The 18919-nt window shown below is 36.7% G+C and overlaps 2 protein-coding genes across 3 annotated transcripts; both read right to left on the reverse strand.

Moving 5' to 3' along the window:
• Positions 1 to 145: 145 nt before the first annotated feature.
• LOC121754178 lies at positions 146 to 6926 on the reverse strand. The gene is made up of 7 exons (XM_042149533.1): positions 6770 to 6926; positions 5050 to 5606; positions 4482 to 4645; positions 3683 to 3778; positions 2427 to 2683; positions 1098 to 1318; positions 146 to 713 (listed from the first exon to the last, which is right to left on the reverse strand). Exons 2-7 carry the CDS (start codon positions 5353 to 5355, stop codon positions 336 to 338), a joined length of 1422 nt encoding a protein of 473 aa, XP_042005467.1. The 5' UTR covers positions 5356 to 5606; positions 6770 to 6926; the 3' UTR covers positions 146 to 335.
• A 2395-nt stretch (positions 6927 to 9321) lies between these two features.
• LOC121756550 (protein IWS1 homolog 1-like) lies at positions 9322 to 13890 on the reverse strand. Of its 2 annotated transcripts, none has more exons than XM_042152118.1 (11): positions 13754 to 13890; positions 13095 to 13572; positions 12544 to 12660; positions 12129 to 12349; positions 11863 to 11992; positions 11709 to 11771; positions 11329 to 11406; positions 10364 to 10452; positions 10218 to 10274; positions 9936 to 10089; positions 9322 to 9725 (listed from the first exon to the last, which is right to left on the reverse strand). In XM_042152118.1, the coding sequence occupies exons 1-11, from the start codon at positions 13768 to 13770 to the stop codon at positions 9627 to 9629; spliced, it is 1503 nt and encodes a 500-aa protein (XP_042008052.1). In that variant the 5' UTR covers positions 13771 to 13890; the 3' UTR covers positions 9322 to 9626. The 2 variants fall into 2 exon arrangements, with proteins under 2 accessions (XP_042008052.1, XP_042008053.1); XM_042152119.1 differs by having other exon boundaries at positions 9936 to 10100.
• Between the last annotated feature and the right edge of the window lie 5029 nt (positions 13891 to 18919).

An 18919-nucleotide genomic window follows, 5' to 3' on the forward strand; every position in this document is an offset into this window, starting at 1 on the left:
GATCGTATGGTAACAAAGTACATGACTTTTCCGACCATGATATTGTGCAACTAGGCAAACTATTAGTAATTGGAATGGAAGAATTGGAGCATTTTTTGACATTCAAGTGATATCTATGTCACCAGAATATCAAAGTACCGAACCATGATTTGAATCTCATACATATATATCTATAACTTCGGCAAGCACAAAATCTCATTATTACACTATAAGAACGTCATTGCCAAAAAACAAATGACAACTTTGAATATCATAACAATAACGAAATACATATATACTGATCACACACCTATAATTAGTAAAATAACATTACTTCGCCGCAGGGAAGAGATGCATCAGCGGGTTAGTACTGGGTAACTTTCACCATCGTATATTCCCTCGATAAACGCGACCAACACCCAGATCATGAGGATGCCAATAACAGCAGTCCGTATTATTTGACTGCTGTCATGTTCCATGATCATATCATACTGAACAGTTGGTTCTACTAAAGGAAAACCCTCACCATCGACAACATCTGAAACCGGCTCTGTGGTGCTTGTCCGACTCTCAGCAATCTGGCACAACGTGCCAGCCCCTTGAAGCCTAGCACATCTTATGCAATTGCACTGCCCGCCAAGATATGAAGGAATGCTTCGAAAACGTTCTGAGAGAACCTTCTTATAAGAATCCCCTTCGATGCTCAGTTTCTGCTTAGTTGTCGGTGTGAGAACCTGCAGCAAGGGGGATGACGATAGCATAAATGAAACTTAACACAAAACTTTGACAACAATATGATGATTTGATTGCACGAAAAGACATAAATATAATATATACCACTATTGATGAAGAAAACATCATCTTACTTCTTACAGATCAAAAGCAAAACACAATAACATTTTCAATTCAATATAGTTCCATTATTTACAAACACAACACTATTTTCTTTTCTTTTCATTTTTTCAGATCAAAAGCAAACTTTGATAGAATTTCATTATTGATGAAGACCAAAATCATTTTTCTCATTTCAGAGTATAATCCTGGAATTAGTTATAATGGAAGATGTGAGTTATCATTTGATGGTGACAGTTTTATAGTCTAGTTCAGTAGCTGCTTACTTGTATGAATGTTTGGGCAATAACGCGGACAACTGAAGGAAGCCGGATCACAACCAAAACACCCAAAACATTAGGAAAGTGATCTTGCAGAATGTTGCAGCAGTGTCTCAATAATTTCACGGGAATTCTCAGTGGTGTTAGTCCTTGACAGTCCACTAGAACCGTAATTTGACGATTTTCTCCATCCAACAAGTGCAGGACACCATGCTCCACCTGAGATACTTCATTTACAAGTTACAACACCCCGTGAGTTGAGCATGCTTTATAGAGTAGCTGCCATAGCATGTACTCGCTAAAAATACAGTATATGCAAAACAACAAATATACATATAAGTTAAACATATGAACAATTATGTTATATGAATCTAGGGCTGGCAATTTTTGACACGACACGATAACACGACACGAACCGGCACGAAAATAATGGGTTTGGGTCAGAGCTTATTGGGTTCGTATCCTTATCGGGTCGACCCGTTAAGGACACGAAAATTTCGTGTCGTGTTCGTGTCGGGTTCGTGTTATCCGTTAACAATACGTGTCCGTGTCGTGTTCGTGTCGTGTTCGTGTTATCCGTTAACAAATAATATTTTAATATTATTAATTCTTATTATTTTCATTTTTAATAGGTTTAACCGTTATTAGGTCGTGTTGTTATCGAGTCGTTATCGTGTCATCTCATGTACGTGTTGTTATCGTGTCGTGTTGACCCGAATTGGTTCGTGTCGTTAATGGGTTCGTGTCGTGTTCGTGTCATGTTCGTGTCTGAGGGTTTCGTGTCGTGTTCGTGTTCGTGTTTGAGGTTTTCTTAACGGGTCGTGTTCGTGTTTGTTGTTATCGTGTTCGTGTCGTTATCGTGTCGACACGATAACGACCCGACACGCACGATTTGCCACCCCTATATGAATCACTTAGATAGCCCTCATTAGTAATACTAAAGTTTCAAATGTCCATTGATCAAAAAGATAACATTTTACGGTTATTAGTGGGAACATGTGTAATATTCTCGTCGCTTTGAATGCACTCCTTTTCAGTTGGTTAAAAGATTCTTCCACTAATTATCACCAAGCCACATATTGCTGTATTAGATGATTGCAGAAAAACTCAAGTTCTCCTAGATGTCAGTGAACGAATCAAGTGGGAGGAAAAGTCAAAGCAATTCAAGCATTGTGACATAATTAAGTTTCTCTAACTCTCCCACCACAAAGGACATCATCCTAACTTGCTCAGGCCTTGTGCCATCAGAAGGTAATACTCCTACTAATCATGAGTCATGAGAACTTCAACATAAACAAAATATGGACAACATAGACCAGATGTACAAGAGCTTACCAAGAGCCTGGATAAAGCGCGGTCTATCATCAGATGGCAACTGGACACAAGCAAGGCCAAGTCGGACAATGAGACACGGTCGATGATTCACATCTAGTCCATGCCAGAAGATCAAATTTGACCACAACTCAAGTTCCTCTCCAGAGAGAATTCCGTAATTCTCCCTCCATTTTATCGTCTTCTTTATAGATGATAGCAAGGTTGAGAAATCACCATCTGCAGCTACATAAAATCTTTGCAGTTCCTCTTGGTTGATTCTGTACAAATGTGCATATGTAATTAGGGATGTCAGTGCAGCCTCAAACCCATGAATTGGCCCGAATAACCCGCTAAATTTAGAGGGTTAGGATAGAAAATTCTTGGCATGATAAAATTATAACCCGATTAACATCCCTATATGTCATGCTCCAATGGGTGGAGGAAAATAGAAAGACATAAATGTATTGGGTGGTTTATGTGGAAACAGAGAAAAGTCTAGGGCGCTAACTAGAAGAAATCCATTAACAGAATCTGAGTGATTCATTTGGTAACCTAAAACTTAAAGGACTAGAAGGAATCCATTTGTTTCTTTCTTCTTTTTTTTGGATAAGAACTAAAAAAATATAATCCCTCCATCTCAACTAAGATGACAAACTTTCCTTAATAACCTGTCCAAAATAAGATTACACATTTTTATTTTTGAAATAATAAAGTAATTTTCTCTCTCCAACAAATACATCCAACCACTTTTTTCTCTACAATTAAAATATTCAACTCTCTTTCTCACTTCATTTTATACTTGACGCCCGATTTTTCCCTCTCCAATTAAACACATTGACCAACATCCTCAAATCTCGTGCCAATTAAGAAATGTGTCATCTTAGCCGGGACGGAGGGAGTATTATTTTAGATGGTGTGCTGCAAAGGAATGAGTCAGCCCTATTCAATAATTATTGCTAAAGATACAACTCCAGTCTCTAATTAAGTTCAAGACGAAGCCAGGTAAATAACTCCCCCATAAGGCCATAGCACTTGCCTTTCTACCGATAAGCCTCCAGAAAAGATAAAACAAATCAGTAACTAACCACCACAAATTTCTGTACTCTCAAGCATTTAAGGGTATGAAAATAAGCAGAGTATGAGTCTATGAGAGGAAGAGAAAACATGGATGAACACTGAATTTGAGATATCAGAGGAAGGCCGCAAATTAGACCATAGACTTTTAATTTCGTTTTAGTTTTACAGCTCCATAATGATAATTAACAATTAAAATTCACCTTTCAGGCAAAGTGATACCCTGGGTTTCCAGCTCTTGGCAAAGGTGGTTAACCCAGTCTGTAGAGAAAAGGCCTTGAGGATTTTCATCACCAATTCTGTAAAAAGGAAGAAAGAGATGGATAAAGTAGCCCAACAAAAAATAATAAGAAAGAAGAACAAAGAAAGCTAAGGAACAATATCTGATTTTTCAAAAAACTTGATAAAAACTTCTCATGAGTGTATTTCAAGGTCTAGTAGCAAGCCAGTGTAAGAAATAAAGTCCATAAAATGTTTCTAATGAGTTGCAGCCTAAAATTTCACGCACTCATGCTATACCGAGAACATATAAGAAGGATTGGTAGGGACTCCTTAGTAAAGGGAGGCTGACACATGAAAATGGACATAAAACAACCTAGTTAACATAGGGAGCGGATATCAAGATAGTAAAAAGGGAGGCTGACACATGAAAGGAAGGCAAAAGGAAGCTTATACACATAAAATTAAGAACAAATGTGGTAAGCACGAGTATGATAAACAACAATCTAAGCCAAATCAAAGTAGAACTGCCCGAAAGCAGAGTACATGGATATCTTCATCTTATGAGATTAGAACAAGAACAAAGGTATCGTGTTATTCAAGATATGTGCTTTGTTTAGCTGAAACCAATTCAGTTATCTTCCAAGAAAGCTAGAATCAAATTCCGTCTTTCATTATTTTAAACAATTATCTCAGGCATTTTTTCGAGGCAAACCAAGAGAAACCATCACAATATTTTTAGCAAATTAGATGTAAATATGAGCCATAAACTACAACATGTACCTCACGTTCTGATTACACTCTAAAGATGAGGTTTCTGAAAGATTTTCTGCACCTAATTGAGAATCATCATGGCTAGGAGAATTTTCAGCTTCGTCCAAGTCCGAACTGCTGCACTCATATAGAGCATTTGCAATTGACAGAACCAATAATGGCCGTGATAACATCTAAAGGCCCAGATACATTCCAATATGCGAAGTAAGAAAATACGAAATTAGGAACCAGAGATAAAATTAGGGATTGGGAGGTGATGATGCCAAACAATTTGCATTTTAAGAATACTAACGGAATTTAAGGAATGTTAATAAACATGGTAATAAAACTGAGCAGAAGACGTTTAGAACCTCTCTACTGAAGGTTGACCTGAAAGATCCCTTCAATGATTTTTCCAGAAGAAGTATGAACATGGAAAAGCAGATTTAACATTTACTGTATTTTATGTTAGACTCCTATATTTGTGAAAACCATGTATGCTTCCCCAGGAGTAGCACCAAAAGTCCATATATATCTAGTTCAGATGAGCAAGTATGAGTCAACACCCTGAGACCACACCTTTCAGTTGGGAGCCTACCTGAACTCCGTGAACCAAGAAACCAAAAGGTTTCCACCGCTGAACCCATTTGAATGGGGGACAGCAAAGAAATTGTGAGCCTTGCAGTGCAGTCCAGAAAACTGGGCATTTGGCCCTCGATAACCTCCGCACAGTCTCTAATGCAACTGTTTTAGCAATAAAAGTTGCCACCTGAACACCAGTTCCCTTTCCAATTTCCCACTTATGTGATGTTATAGGTTTTAAAGACTGACTTAAAAAGGATTTAGGGCCAGAAGCAATCGAAGACCTTCGTGAGACATTTTTATTACTGAGATCGTTGGCCATGCTAGACAACCCCCGCTAGCCAATATTGTCACTGTACTCACTAATTAAATAACTGTGTTAAACAAACTCTTTCAGACCAAACAAGAATAGTGGAGACACTTTTGTCCAGAGGGGATGGGGTACAAGAGCAGATAATTAGAACTATTTGAGAGCATGAAGATCACATCTCTGAGGTGATGACGATGTTGTAATGTTAGCAAGAAAACTTCACAGATCCAGATCTTAGGATTTCAAAACATAGCTACATAATCCTGTCAATGAAGACACATTGGAATAAGAATAAGAAACGACAGCATGCAAGAGTGAGTAAACTAGTCATTAACTACATTACAAATATGACGGAAAACATCACTCATATATCGAAGTTCAGTACACATGCTGAGAAACATAGTTTCAAACCAAGAAAACTTTGACCTTCTCCAAATATAAGAAAAGTAGAAAAGCAAGAAGCACAAAGCACATTACGAAACAGATAAGAATACTAGTACAACCCAATAGCAGAAAGAAGCTACTGTGGCAACAGAAAAATTATAAAAATGTATTTTCATTCATTGATTCATAGTCACTCAATGCGAGGTCCAATAGTGTTGTCTATAATCAAGATGAAAAAAAACCATGATGACAGGCTGGCATACGCAGATGAATGAACAGTCGACATCTTCATTTATTGAGATTTGAGAGGCTGAGGCATAACGGAAATGTTTATCCTATGTTACACTAGTAAAACACACTATGGAGTTTCCCCCAAATAAACCTATAAAAATTTATTTGGAAAAGATGAACTTTCGAGAAAAGATGAATGCAGGAGCCAACAATCATGAGATGTCATGATAATACCAACAAGGACTAACTTGCAACATGACTAATACTGAAAATTTGTGACCTAAATCAACTGGTATGTTGTGTTTTGAGCTGATCAAATACATCCACTCAGAAAGGAAATTCTGAAACAAATTATCTGATATTTGATTAGTTAATAATTTAACAGAAGTAGGACTAAAATATGATCACCAAAACATCTACCTAAAGATATCCTACTAATGGTGATTACCCCAGCTCAAGCACTATGTGCTTGCAAATCACAATACTTCCTTTACCTTATTTCCAATTTTAGGTCTAGATACATCATCTCACTAAATTAATATGCGGACGCCATCTTCCACTGATAAATTGAAAAAACCACACACCCAATTCGAACAGAATCAAGATCCAAAATTCGTTGAACGCGCATACAGAATCACTACGCAAACAAATATTTTCAAAACATTCAATTGAGACCGAAGATCATTCTAAAACACACACATAGTCCAATTACCAAAAGAAATTCCCAAATTGTGCAATAGCGATTGAGATCACATGCTGACAATAAATCAACAACCACCACCAGAAAAGAGAGAATGAATACAGAGGTTACCTCTATAACAGGAGAATAATTCTATGAAAGCGGAATCGAGGGAGAAGGCGAAGAAAGTATGAACACAGAAGCTGGGGGTGTTGATTACAGTTGGGAAACGGGTATTTATTTCGGCGCCTCTGTCACGTGCCAAATGCGACCAACAATTTCGCGTATTATATGAGCTTAATTAATTACATACTAGTAGTACTACTACTGATAAACTACTATAGCCATTAATTGAATATGAAATTCCAGAACACTTTTGGATTATTAATTGAATATCGAAGCCAAAACCTATCATTGTGAAATATTTAGATTGATATTTTACATTTTGGAAAAATTACGTACTCCCTCCGTCCCACGATAAGAGTTACATTTTGGTATGTCCCACAATAAGAGTTACACTTTATTTTTATCATAAATGATAAGTAGGTCTCACATTCCACTAACTCACTTTACTCACATTTTATTATAAAACCAATATAAAAAAGTAAATCTCATATTCCACTAACTTTTCCAACTCACTATTATTTACATTTCTTAAAACCAATGGCGGATTCAAGAACCAAATATCGTGGGGTAGGACAATAAAATAAATATTTAAATTAATTATTTTTATAAATATACATAGTATTAATATAGATAATTAATGCGAGTATGGATATTCTAAAAACAACATACTCCATATGTCCCATAAAAATATGCACTCTTTCTTTTTTTAGTTTGTTCCATAAGAATATGCACTTTCTAATCTTAGAAATTATCTTCTCTCTATTGAGGTGAGACACATTTCCACTAACAATACTTTAACTAATTTTTTTATCTCTTTTTTACCTTACCAATTGTGCATTAAAACTCATGCGCAACTCAAAATGAATATTCTTATAGGACGGATGAAGTACAATTTATTATGTAACATCCCAAAATTTGAAAATTTAGAAGTAATTTGAATATGAATAATAAGGTTGAAATCTAAATTATAGAATAAAAAAATATGAAATTAAGATTATATTCATTTTTAAATACGTTTGATTTATTGATATGTAAGAACTATATTTAACCTTAATTGAAATTATTAGACGAGAATTTATTTCAAATGGAACTATAAGAATTACTACAAAGAAAGAAAGAAAATTTCAAAGCCTATTTATTTAATGCGCAGAGTATTAACTTTAGTTAAATTGTGGGCGCAAAAATTGTAAATATTGGAAAAAGAAATATTGCAAATATTGGGAAAAAGAAATAATAATGACGATAGAGACTTTTCGTATTCAGCATTTCCATTCTCTCTCCTCATCTCCCCCACAACGCCAAATCCAGTTTCATCTCTCTCTGTAAACAAACTGAAACAATTCTCCCCATCTCTTCATTCTCGATAATCACCGCCTCCCCTGCCGCGAGGCCGCTGCTGGATTCCGGACGTCATCTCACACTATGTTGAGGTGGGATCGAAGACGCGAACGCTGTGGGTCGGAGGCAGATGAATTGAGCTTTCCGGCGGCACTCCGGAGCCGGTGGTGGGGTCGGCCGACCCCACTCGACCCCACCTGGATCCGCCGTTGCTTAAAACGCATGCTCACAATAAGAGTGACTCCTATTGTGGAGCCGAGGGAGTAAATGTTAGATATAAAGAATAAGTAAAGAACAATGCAAAAACTTTTTCTTCTCATAAATGCATAAATGAATAAAATGCAAAAAGATTTTTACATACACAAATCACTCAAAACATGTTTTTAGTACTAACTCTAACAAGATTCCCTTTAAACCATCTATTTTAAACACACTTTCAATATTCTAACAAGATTCCCTTTCTGTTTTTTTTTGGGGGGGGGGTGGTGGAGCAAGAACGTACTTTCAATATTCTTAAAAATGATCTAACAAATGCCCATTGCTTTGCCTAATATTGTAAAAACTTTTGAATTTGAAATTTGAATATGATGCCAATGGAGTGAGAATAGATGAAGTTTTAACATAAGAAGTAAAACTCATAGCTCAATTGAGTTACCCTATTTATGATTAGAAATTATATATTTGTAAGTTATGTTGAGGTGTCTTGAGAATTGACAATGTTATTTGACGCATAGGTTGTTTATGGTATTAATCCTTGTATCTTTCCACGTTAGATTTGTGTATGCCTTCTTATTAGTAATATAGATGGTGCTCAAAAGACCCAATTTGTCAAAGTTATCAATGTTGAGAGAAATGATGCAAAACTAGGTAACTCACATCATGGAACAACCCATTGAAGGACTTAGATCAACCTCAAACTCAATATAGATCACTCACACATCACAAAAAGTTTTGAGCAACGCCATCTGAAGCTTCATTCAACAGGATTAGTCGAGGATCAGAGGGAAACAAGCCATGAAAATGGTTCTCGAAGCAAGGACGGAATGGTCGAGCCTAAACAAGACGCCGAAAGGGCAAAGGGCTAACTAAACCCACGCGGGTAGCTATTTTTATGGGCTAGATCAAAATGGCACAAGTGGCCTATTTTTATGGGACGGGTGAAGTATAATTTTTTTAGTAAACACTGAAATATTCTGTTAAACAATGGAAATTATGATAGATTTATAACTTCAAACATTGATATATTGATTTATGAAAGCAATAATAAAGGTAGCATAAAAGGATTACTTGTCCACGATCCAATTCCAGGATGCCAATGAAACATATCATACAAATAACACATTATGGGAGGTTGATCAACGCAGCAAACACTTCCCCACACATTCAATCAAGGTCACCCAGATTGACCAGATGCTAGCATCCACCACTCAAAACTGGTGTAGCTTATTAGTTATCCATTTCATCCCATGCAAGTAACACGCCACATTCGCTCGACCCCGTCCTGGTTAATACCCAAACGAGAGGATTACAGATATTTCACCATGCCACGACCCTCCACGCTGAGCTTTGTAGCCTGTAGTTGCTTCCGTTTAGGCGCTTTCAGCTGTTGCAACTTCTTATTCATCTGCATATATAAAACAACAAAAGCACTTATAAACTACTATTTCTGAACATCTATTTATGCTATCAAAAATCTATGGGGATTACAAGCAACAATCTCTTTGAGGAAAGGTCTGATATTTCTCATGAAAACTTTCATCTAATCAAGCCCTATATTTTTCCCAAAACTGGTATTCCATCTGAGATATGTCTATTTCATGAAAGAACTACCAACCTTTGCCCTACGCTGATCTTGTACCATTTGTTTAGCACGAGCTCGCACTGCTTCTGGATCAACCTTGGATTGAGGACGGACCATAAAGTCCATGGACATTGCTTCAGGCCTAGAGGCATGTTGCCTCGAAGATGACTGACTAGATTTTCGCTCCCTACCCATTGACGTGTACGTACATAAACAGAAAATTTGATGTAACCATCGTGATAATCATAAACATGTAACAGGTTGAAGTTGCAATGCAAATAAGGAAGTAACAGGTAAACAGCAACTGATTCTTACTGCGAAAAATCCAGATCATCATCCCGTGAAGCTCTTCCTGCTGCATTATTCATTACCCTGTCAAAGATCAACAAGAGAAATTTGTCAGTGCTGATTGACTTTCAAACATAGATTAGCTCTCCAGTTATAGAGTAGATTATAATTACTTTTTAGCAGGTGGCCTTCTGTAGCTTCTTTCTTCCTCGAAGTTTTTCATGTCTTCAAACCTTGTGCTCTTATTGAAAATTGGTCGGCTCTGTATCAATTACATCCAGAAAGTAAGTGAATTGTTAAGCCAATAATAACAAATAACTGACAGAGGATGCAATTTCCTTGAATTGTTTAATTTTATATAGATACAGAATAGTTCAGCGTCTTCTCGGAAAAAAAATATAACTAAAAAGAAAAGAATTTAACTCAAATCAAAACAAAACTAGCAATTATCATCTTTCAAGCACCACAGCTTGTTCACATTTCACAAACAATCAAGATATCCAAGACCGGAGCCAATGTATAGTGAGAAGGGGCAAATGCCCCACCTCAATTTCCAACATACATGTAGAAATATACATAGCATATTATTTTAACATATACTCCCTCTGTCCTGAACTCTTGATGCATATTCCTTTTTGGGATGTCCCACGCTAAATGAGTCATTTTTTGGCATTCTCTCTCTTACTTTTTCTTCTCTACTTTATTATGTCTCTTACTTTATTCTCCTCCACTTAACTAACAAAACCTCATTTCCTTAAATCCCATGCCGAAAATAAATGCCTCATTTAGTGAGGGCGGAGGGAGTATATACTAAGCACTAAATTGCCCCCCTATATTTTAAAATAAAAATAAATAAATACCCTGCCTTAGAAAAAGGCAGTCATAGTCCTAGATAATAGAAAAGATGGAAACTTTTTTTTGCCTCTTTAGAGAACTGAACACGGAGAAAAAAAAAAAGGGTTTAGAGCTGCTGGCGAACAAAAATTAGAGCTTCACCAGGACAAAAAAAAATTATGTTCATATTTTTGCCCCCTCGACTATAATTTCCTGCCTCCGTCCCTGAGGATGTTCGTCCACATCCACAACAGTCGAGGAGCAATAAATTCTTTAATGAATTAAGGGGAAATAGTTAAATTACCCATTTATCCACCAATTCTTTGGCAAGTTTCCGGTTGGCAGTAGTTTCTTCATCAACCTTTGACAAAAACATAATGACCTACCAAAATATGATGCAATGAGAAAATATCATAGGGAAAGATAATTTAGGAATCAACATTTAAGAAATCAAAAGAAAGATTCTCAAGATATAAGACAAGACAACTATTAGAGTGAGTAAGTAAACAGAGGGGAAACACATCAAATGAGGTCGAAAAGACATATTTGACTACCTTGCTATAGAAAATCTTTTATTCCAGATTAATCAATCACATCCTCATAGTTATTAATAGTAATTTTAACCACATGGAAGGAGACAAGTTTAAAGATATAACCATATAATTAAATCAAGCTAACCCTGACCTTGCCAAGGCCGCTCTTTTTTAGTTGTTCTCTGCGGTCATACTGCTCTAAGTCAATTGGGAACTGCAGAAGCACAAACTATTAGGCCCCCTACTCCCCGGATGTTTAAATTCACAGAATGGACAAAGTAATCGAAGAAGAACTAATAACACACATCATTTAGGATCTTCAAAACAGCAGCACGGACATTAATATTTGGTAAGCTTCCATCTGGCAAAGGCTCAAGCCAATTCTTTAAGAGAGTCAAAACTCCATGATCAAGAAACTCTTGCTGGAGTTGCTTTCTGCATGATACTCAATCCTCATTAAAAACAAATAAAACTAGTATCATATGAGCATGGTAATAGGCCAGAAAATTGAAAGAATGAGGAGCTTGTGAGCATAAGAAGATGTCCAAAATGTTTTAGGATAATAACTAACTTTGAGAGAACATCTGTCAGAAGGGACAGCTTTTTCAACTTATTGATTGCAGGTTTCCCCTGTCTATTGAGCTCGGCATCTTCTTCTGCAACCACCTCGAGCTCAGCCATCACATTTTCAACTAGCAATGCAATTTCAGCTGGACTTTTTTCACTTTTCTTCTTTTTCCTTCCTGCCTTGAAGAGTTCCTTGATTTCATCATCCTCTTCTCCCTCTTCTGCCTACAAATTAAGGACGCAAGATAAAAAAAAGTTTTAGTTATGAAAAAGCAAATGAATAAAACAGATAAGAACAGTAACTAGACTTTTTTAAGGTTTAGATTATAGATCTTCCAAAATTAGTTATACAGAAAAGAAACTGCAAATTCACAAAGCTATAAAACAAGTGCATACTCTACACAGGATGTAATTCAAACCTCAGGAGCTCGACTTGGAGAATGTTCTCGGTCACTTGCATAACGGTCAGAAGGATCTACGCCAGTATCATCGATGAAATTATCATCATCCAGAGTCCGAACACCTTCTTGGTCATCCTGAAAAAGTTTGGGTAAAAACCAATCAACATTGAAGATGCATGTCATCATCAGACAATTAATATAACCAACCAAACATGAGAAGATCAACAATGATGTGATTAATACTGGGTCATCAAAAATCGTGAACCGCACTTATTCAAGGCATCGGATCAGATCCTTAAATTCACGGAGCATGATATCATGCGTAAAAGCCAAACTACAGCTTCACAAAATTTCCGTAAATTCAACTTGCAGAATAGAAGTTCAATATCAGATTATTAAATTCACCAATACAATTCAAGTCCATAATTTAGTAGTATGTGCCACTGAACACTTGTCAATGCATTTTATACCAACAAGCAGATGAGATCACGATAACCTACACGGTGAGCACGGATAAAGAAGAGAAACTAATTCGAGAACGAGACAATTGATGAGAAAACAATTATAACCTCAGAATTGTCACCCGCAATAGTGTCCCACATCTCTTTCATCTCTGGATCTGCTTCATGATCCTTCATCCTTCCTCCTCCACTCCTCCTAACCTTAAACTTCTTCTCCTTCTCAGCCTTTCTGTTCTTCTCCAGAATTCTCAATTTCTCTTCTTTGTCCCTCTTCCTCTTTCCGCCATCGGAGTAATCATCTCTCACCAACCCAGACACATCATCCTCCCGGCCATAATCCCCACCTACATCATCATCATCATCATCTAATCCAAAATCTATGGGGCCTGGTTCTTTAACAGCTGATTTTTTAATCAAACGCTTCCGAGGCCTAGAACTCGAGTCATTTAACACCGGAGTTGGAGACCTCGCCCTGCGATCATAGACGGAATCATCTATGTCATCGAAGAGATCCTGGGGCTGTTCCCCTTCAGATCGGACATCATCATCGAAGTCCACCAATGGCTCGCCTTCTTCATCACGGTAGCTAAATTCAAATCATAAAATGCCAATCAAATTCAACATAGAAACTCATACACCCATAAATCCACAGAAGCCCTCTGATTCCCAATCAAAACTCTAGCTTTACAAAAACACGCACACACAAAATATGAATTGAAAACCTAAATCAACAATCAGAAATCGGGGAAATGGGGAGGAGCACTTACGCGGCGTCGTAAGCCATGATTGTATCGTCGAATTACCCCGCGTCACAGTAGAAACGAGAAAATTGGGTGTATAAATACGTTTTATAGCAGTATAAATATCGCGTGTATCCAAGTTGGAGAAAATCGGATAGCTGGGGCCTGGGGGAGTCTACAAATATAATTAATACTCTACAAAATGATAAATGTAAAAAGAATACATATTTATTTGTTATTATTGCAGATAGTATGACGTGGTGTGTCAATTTATATTGGGGTGGAAAGATAATTCATGGAGCAGTTATTTCATATGATCCTCCTTTTTCAAAAGGATTTATTATGTTGGATGAAAGTGTTTCCTATGATAAGCTTGTGGAAAAAGTTTGTGAAAGGATGGGGATAAGCATATTTGAAAACAAAGTTCAAATTATATGGAAACGTACTATATGCATTGGATCCGGAGTCACGTTTATAGGTACTCTACTTGAAGAAGTTTGCATGCCACTAATGTTCAGTGAGAGTGTGACTACAGGAGGTCAAATTGAATTATTTGTTGAGCATTCGGCAATTACTCAACAAATAAGTCATCATGTCATAAGTTATGATGTTGGTACGTCTAAGAGAGCCCAAGAACCAAGTGTCGCTGCAACACAAGATTTTGATGTTGGAGGCGTGCGTTTAGGGGATAGTGACAATTGTCATGTGATTGATGACATTATAGGTCCTGATAAAGCCGACTTTCTTGAGCCACAATCACCTTATGATTCTGAAGATGTAAACAGTGTTAGTACAGACTCAGATGGTGATCCGTCTGATGATGAGCAATTTGTTGATTCAAGACCATCCATTCCAGTTGGAGAAACAACAGTTGAAGAAACTGTGGGTGGAGAAACAAGAGTTGGAGGAAGAGTAGTTCCACTATTCCCACGGCGTGGAATGAACTATTTTCGCACCTTACCAGGTACGTATGATAGTTTTGATCCAAAGAACTTTGAGCCTGCTGATCCGAGTGTACATTACTGGAGTGAAAAAGATCCTAGCAACATCCCGCCAAACCCCATCTCGTCAATTACCGCCAAAACACGAGGATGTATGAGAACATCCCAAATGATTCTTTCGTATATTCTGCAGCGTACATCTTCTGATGGCACTCCTGCCCATTTATTGTTAGAGACGTGTTGTCTCTGCAGATATAATACGGAGGGGTCCTCAGGACCACATAAGAGTCTTCGGCGAGCACTTGAAGATGATGTCATAGTTCACCTACACAACATTCACAATTCAAATGAAACAATTTCAATACTTGGATACTATTTAAGTCAATATCACAAAATGGAACACCAATATCAAATAATGCACAATACAAAAACACACAAATTCCCCTACACAACATTACACAAATTCCCCTCCACAACATTACACAAAATTATAACTCAATTCACCTACACATAATTAACAATTCAAACCAAACAACATACATCAAACTAAACAATTTCAATAATTTGTCATTATTGAACCCAATATAAAAAAATGTAGCACCTAAACCAAATTATGCAACACCACTTTAAAACCCATATAAACCAAATCAAATTGGCCAAATTTTAAGCTAGAACAACACTACGGTTTAGGTGCTAAAATTGCCCAAATTTTAATCAAACATAAACCCTAACTAAACATCAACATCTCAACTATTAATCCACAATAATGCTATTCAAACAAGCCAATATACTAAATAATAATTCAACACAATATTTCAACTCAACTCACAACCCATTACAAACCCTAACTAACTATCCAACAATTACTCTAATAATGTAAAAAATAAACATACTAACTGAAAAGTATACGAAAATGGGGAAGAATAGCACCGATTGATGGAGGGAGAGCGAAATCACGGAGAAGAGGGCGAAATCGCGATGAACAGGCGCTGTTTTGGATAAAATCGCGAGGTGTGTGGTGTGTGAGTTTCGCGATTTGGGGTAGGATAGCTGATATATTGTTCTGTCATAATCCGCTAGCCGGGTTGGCGTTTTTAAATAGAAACACACCACCGACGTTGGCGTTTCAATGTGAAACACGCCAATATCCTAGGCGTTTCTTCTTTAGTAAACACGCCCTCCGCATTGGCGTGATTAAGCAAAACACGCGCTCCGCATTGGCGGGTTTCAATAATATCGTATTTGTTTAAATTCCCAAATTAAAAGCTAAAATGCCAGCCGGGTTGGCGTTTTTACTTAATGAAACGCCAGCTCAGTTAGCGTTTTTCCATTTCTGGAACACTTAGCTAAGTGGGTACATTTTGTAATTGTAGTCGTATACTCCCCGCGGATCCGATTTTCTCATCCAAGTTGTGGTGCGATTGCAGCTTCCTCAATTTGGCAAACAGATGGTATGAATGGAAAACCTATGTTTTGAGAGACGGCAATCGGTGCAGAAGCCGTGAAATTGTTGGACAATAGTACAAAACGGATGTAGATATAAAATTGATAGATTTGGGGATGACAACAGAGAAGAAATTTGACGAGAGATTTATCAAGTTTTCTGCTTTGATTTAAAATCAGGTTTTTATATTTATTAATGAAATATTATCATTTAAATCATCATGATTTTGGATTCATCCTAATATAAATAGCTAGTTAAATCATATTGTTTTGTACATTTTGTAATTATCTCATACAAATAAAATTTTGATAAAATTTATTGATTTTTATATATTTTATCTTTACGAATTACATAAATCTCATCTGAATTGACTACTATGGAATAATGCTAAATTTATTTTAAAATTTTCAAAAATCATGATTTAAATAACAAATTTCATCAAAATTTTAGTTCTATGGGACAATTGATAAACGTGCAAAAGTTATGATTTAATGAACTGTATCATTAATCCCTAACGTTTGGGGTTCTTGCAACACAGATCCCTTATAAAAACAAATATCGCCAAACAATCCTAGACAAAGACATAATCACGAATAAGGTTTTTCAGACAAAACAATCTCAGATCTTATAAGAGAATTTTTGTCACTCCACTTTATTGCTACTATCGTGTACTCTGCATTCCTCTCGACTTCATGTTGCTTGTCATGAAAAACACATAGTTATTGAATGTTAAAATTATTTCTTTTTCTCAACATTTATATGTCCATATTGGAAAAATAAAAATCTTCTTAAGAGGTACTCCCTCCGTCCCATGCTACTCGCACTTTTCATTTTAGGCCATAAATTTGGGATTGATTTTTTTGTGTAATTAAAAAAGAATTTTAGGTGTAATGAGACATCACTTAATAAAAGAGCTCTTAACTTAAACTAACATATTAATTAAATGCATTAATTCTAACTTAAATTATAAATAGTGTAAGGACTTTGTGACGAGCCGAAAAGCAAACGTGCGAGTAGCACGGGACGGAGGGAGTAATATACTTCCTCCGTCCAAGATTAAATGTCTCATATTTAACCGGCACGGGTTTTAAGAAATTGTTTGATTTTATGTAGTAAAGTGGGTAGAAAAGTTACTGCAATGTGGTGCCTATTTTTATATATTGGTTTTAGGGTAAATTGCTTCAAAAGTCATAAACTTTGACAATAGTTTAGTTTTTCCCATTAACTTTAAAAGTTGCATGAAAAGTCATGAACTTTATCGAGTGTTGCAAATTTCCCAACCGACCCAACCCGACCCGTTACATTTCCGGCAAAAACTGATCCTACGTGGCATGCCGAAGGTATGACTTATCCTACGTGGCACTCCAGAGGTATGACTTATCCTATATGTGTAATAAAAAAATAAAGAGGGAACATCTTTTTAGGTCAACGAACTTTGCTAAAGTATCTTTTTAGGTCAACGAACTTTGCTAAAGTATCATTTTAGGTCCATCCCCCTAGCTCAAGTGGTTGAGGAGGGAGGCATGGATACCGCGCCATCCTGGAGGTCACGTGTTCGACCCCTGAGAGGCGCATCTTAGGGATTAATTTCCCCTGGGGCTTATGGATTCACTGGCCTGAACCCAGGCATCGGGGGAGTGATCTGGACCCAGGTATCAGGGGAGACTGGTGACCTGGACCCGTGCCAGGGGAAGGAAAAAGCTGGACCCGTGCTAGGGGGAAGGTAGGTGGACCCGTTGGTTCCCACCCTTGGCAACGAAGCGCAGCTCGGTGGTAAGACGCTTCACCTCCGACCGTTAGGTCGGGGGTCCGAGTCACTTCGGGGGGTAGATGGGGAACCATTGTCGATCCTCCTTTTTTTTAAAAAAAATTACAAGTTAATATCATTTGAGGTATTTTGAACTTTTTTCGGATGAAAATGCCCTTAAGGCCTTAAAAGGGCAACTTGGACAATTCTTTCTCCACTCATCTTGACGACAAATTTTTATATTTAAATTCAATTTGGATGATAATTGATCTCCATTCTAAAATTCATATAAATAATACTCCAAATGACAATCTAAATTAATATAGCTATCTAATTCCAAAATAAATAAACTAAATATAATTCACAAATCACCTATAGTAAGTTCTTAAAATGCAGTTTAGATTGAAAAAATAAAATAAAGTATCAAGTCCCAATTCACTATCCCTAAATAATTAGTCATCTAATAATTTGAAAATTAACACATATTTTTTAAGGCAAATTTTAATTATATTTAAATTCAATTTGGATGGTAATTGAATCAAATAGTAGTAAAAAAAAATGGGACATTTTGGTCTTTGACGCAAGATGAGTGGCGAAAGAATTGTCCAAATTGCCATTTGAAGGCCTTAAGGGTATTTTCGTCCGGAAAAAGTTCAAAATACCTTAAATGATATTAACTTGTAGTTGACGGACCTAAAATAGTAAAAAAAATTGTTGGACTCTTGGTCTTTGACGCAAGATGAGTGGCGAAAGAATTGTCCAAATTGCCCTTTGAAGGCCTTAAGGGTATTTTAGTCCGGAAAAAGTTCAAAATATCTTAAATGATATTAACTTGTAGTTAACGGACCTAAAATGATACTTTTAAAATTTACAGACCTAAAGTGATATTTTGGTAAAGTTCATCAACCTTAAAAATGTTTCCTCGAAAATAAAAAACACCCCAAATCCCAAATCCCTATCTATCGTCTCCTCCCTCTCTCAAAAAAAAAATCAAAGCACCCCAAATCCCTCTCTTCTTCTTCCTCCAGCAACGGTTCCTCTCTCCGTCGTCTTTGATTTGG

Source organism: Salvia splendens, chromosome 11, assembly GCF_004379255.2.
Source record: "Salvia splendens isolate huo1 chromosome 11, SspV2, whole genome shotgun sequence".
Classification (NCBI taxonomy): domain Eukaryota; kingdom Viridiplantae; phylum Streptophyta; class Magnoliopsida; order Lamiales; family Lamiaceae; genus Salvia; species Salvia splendens.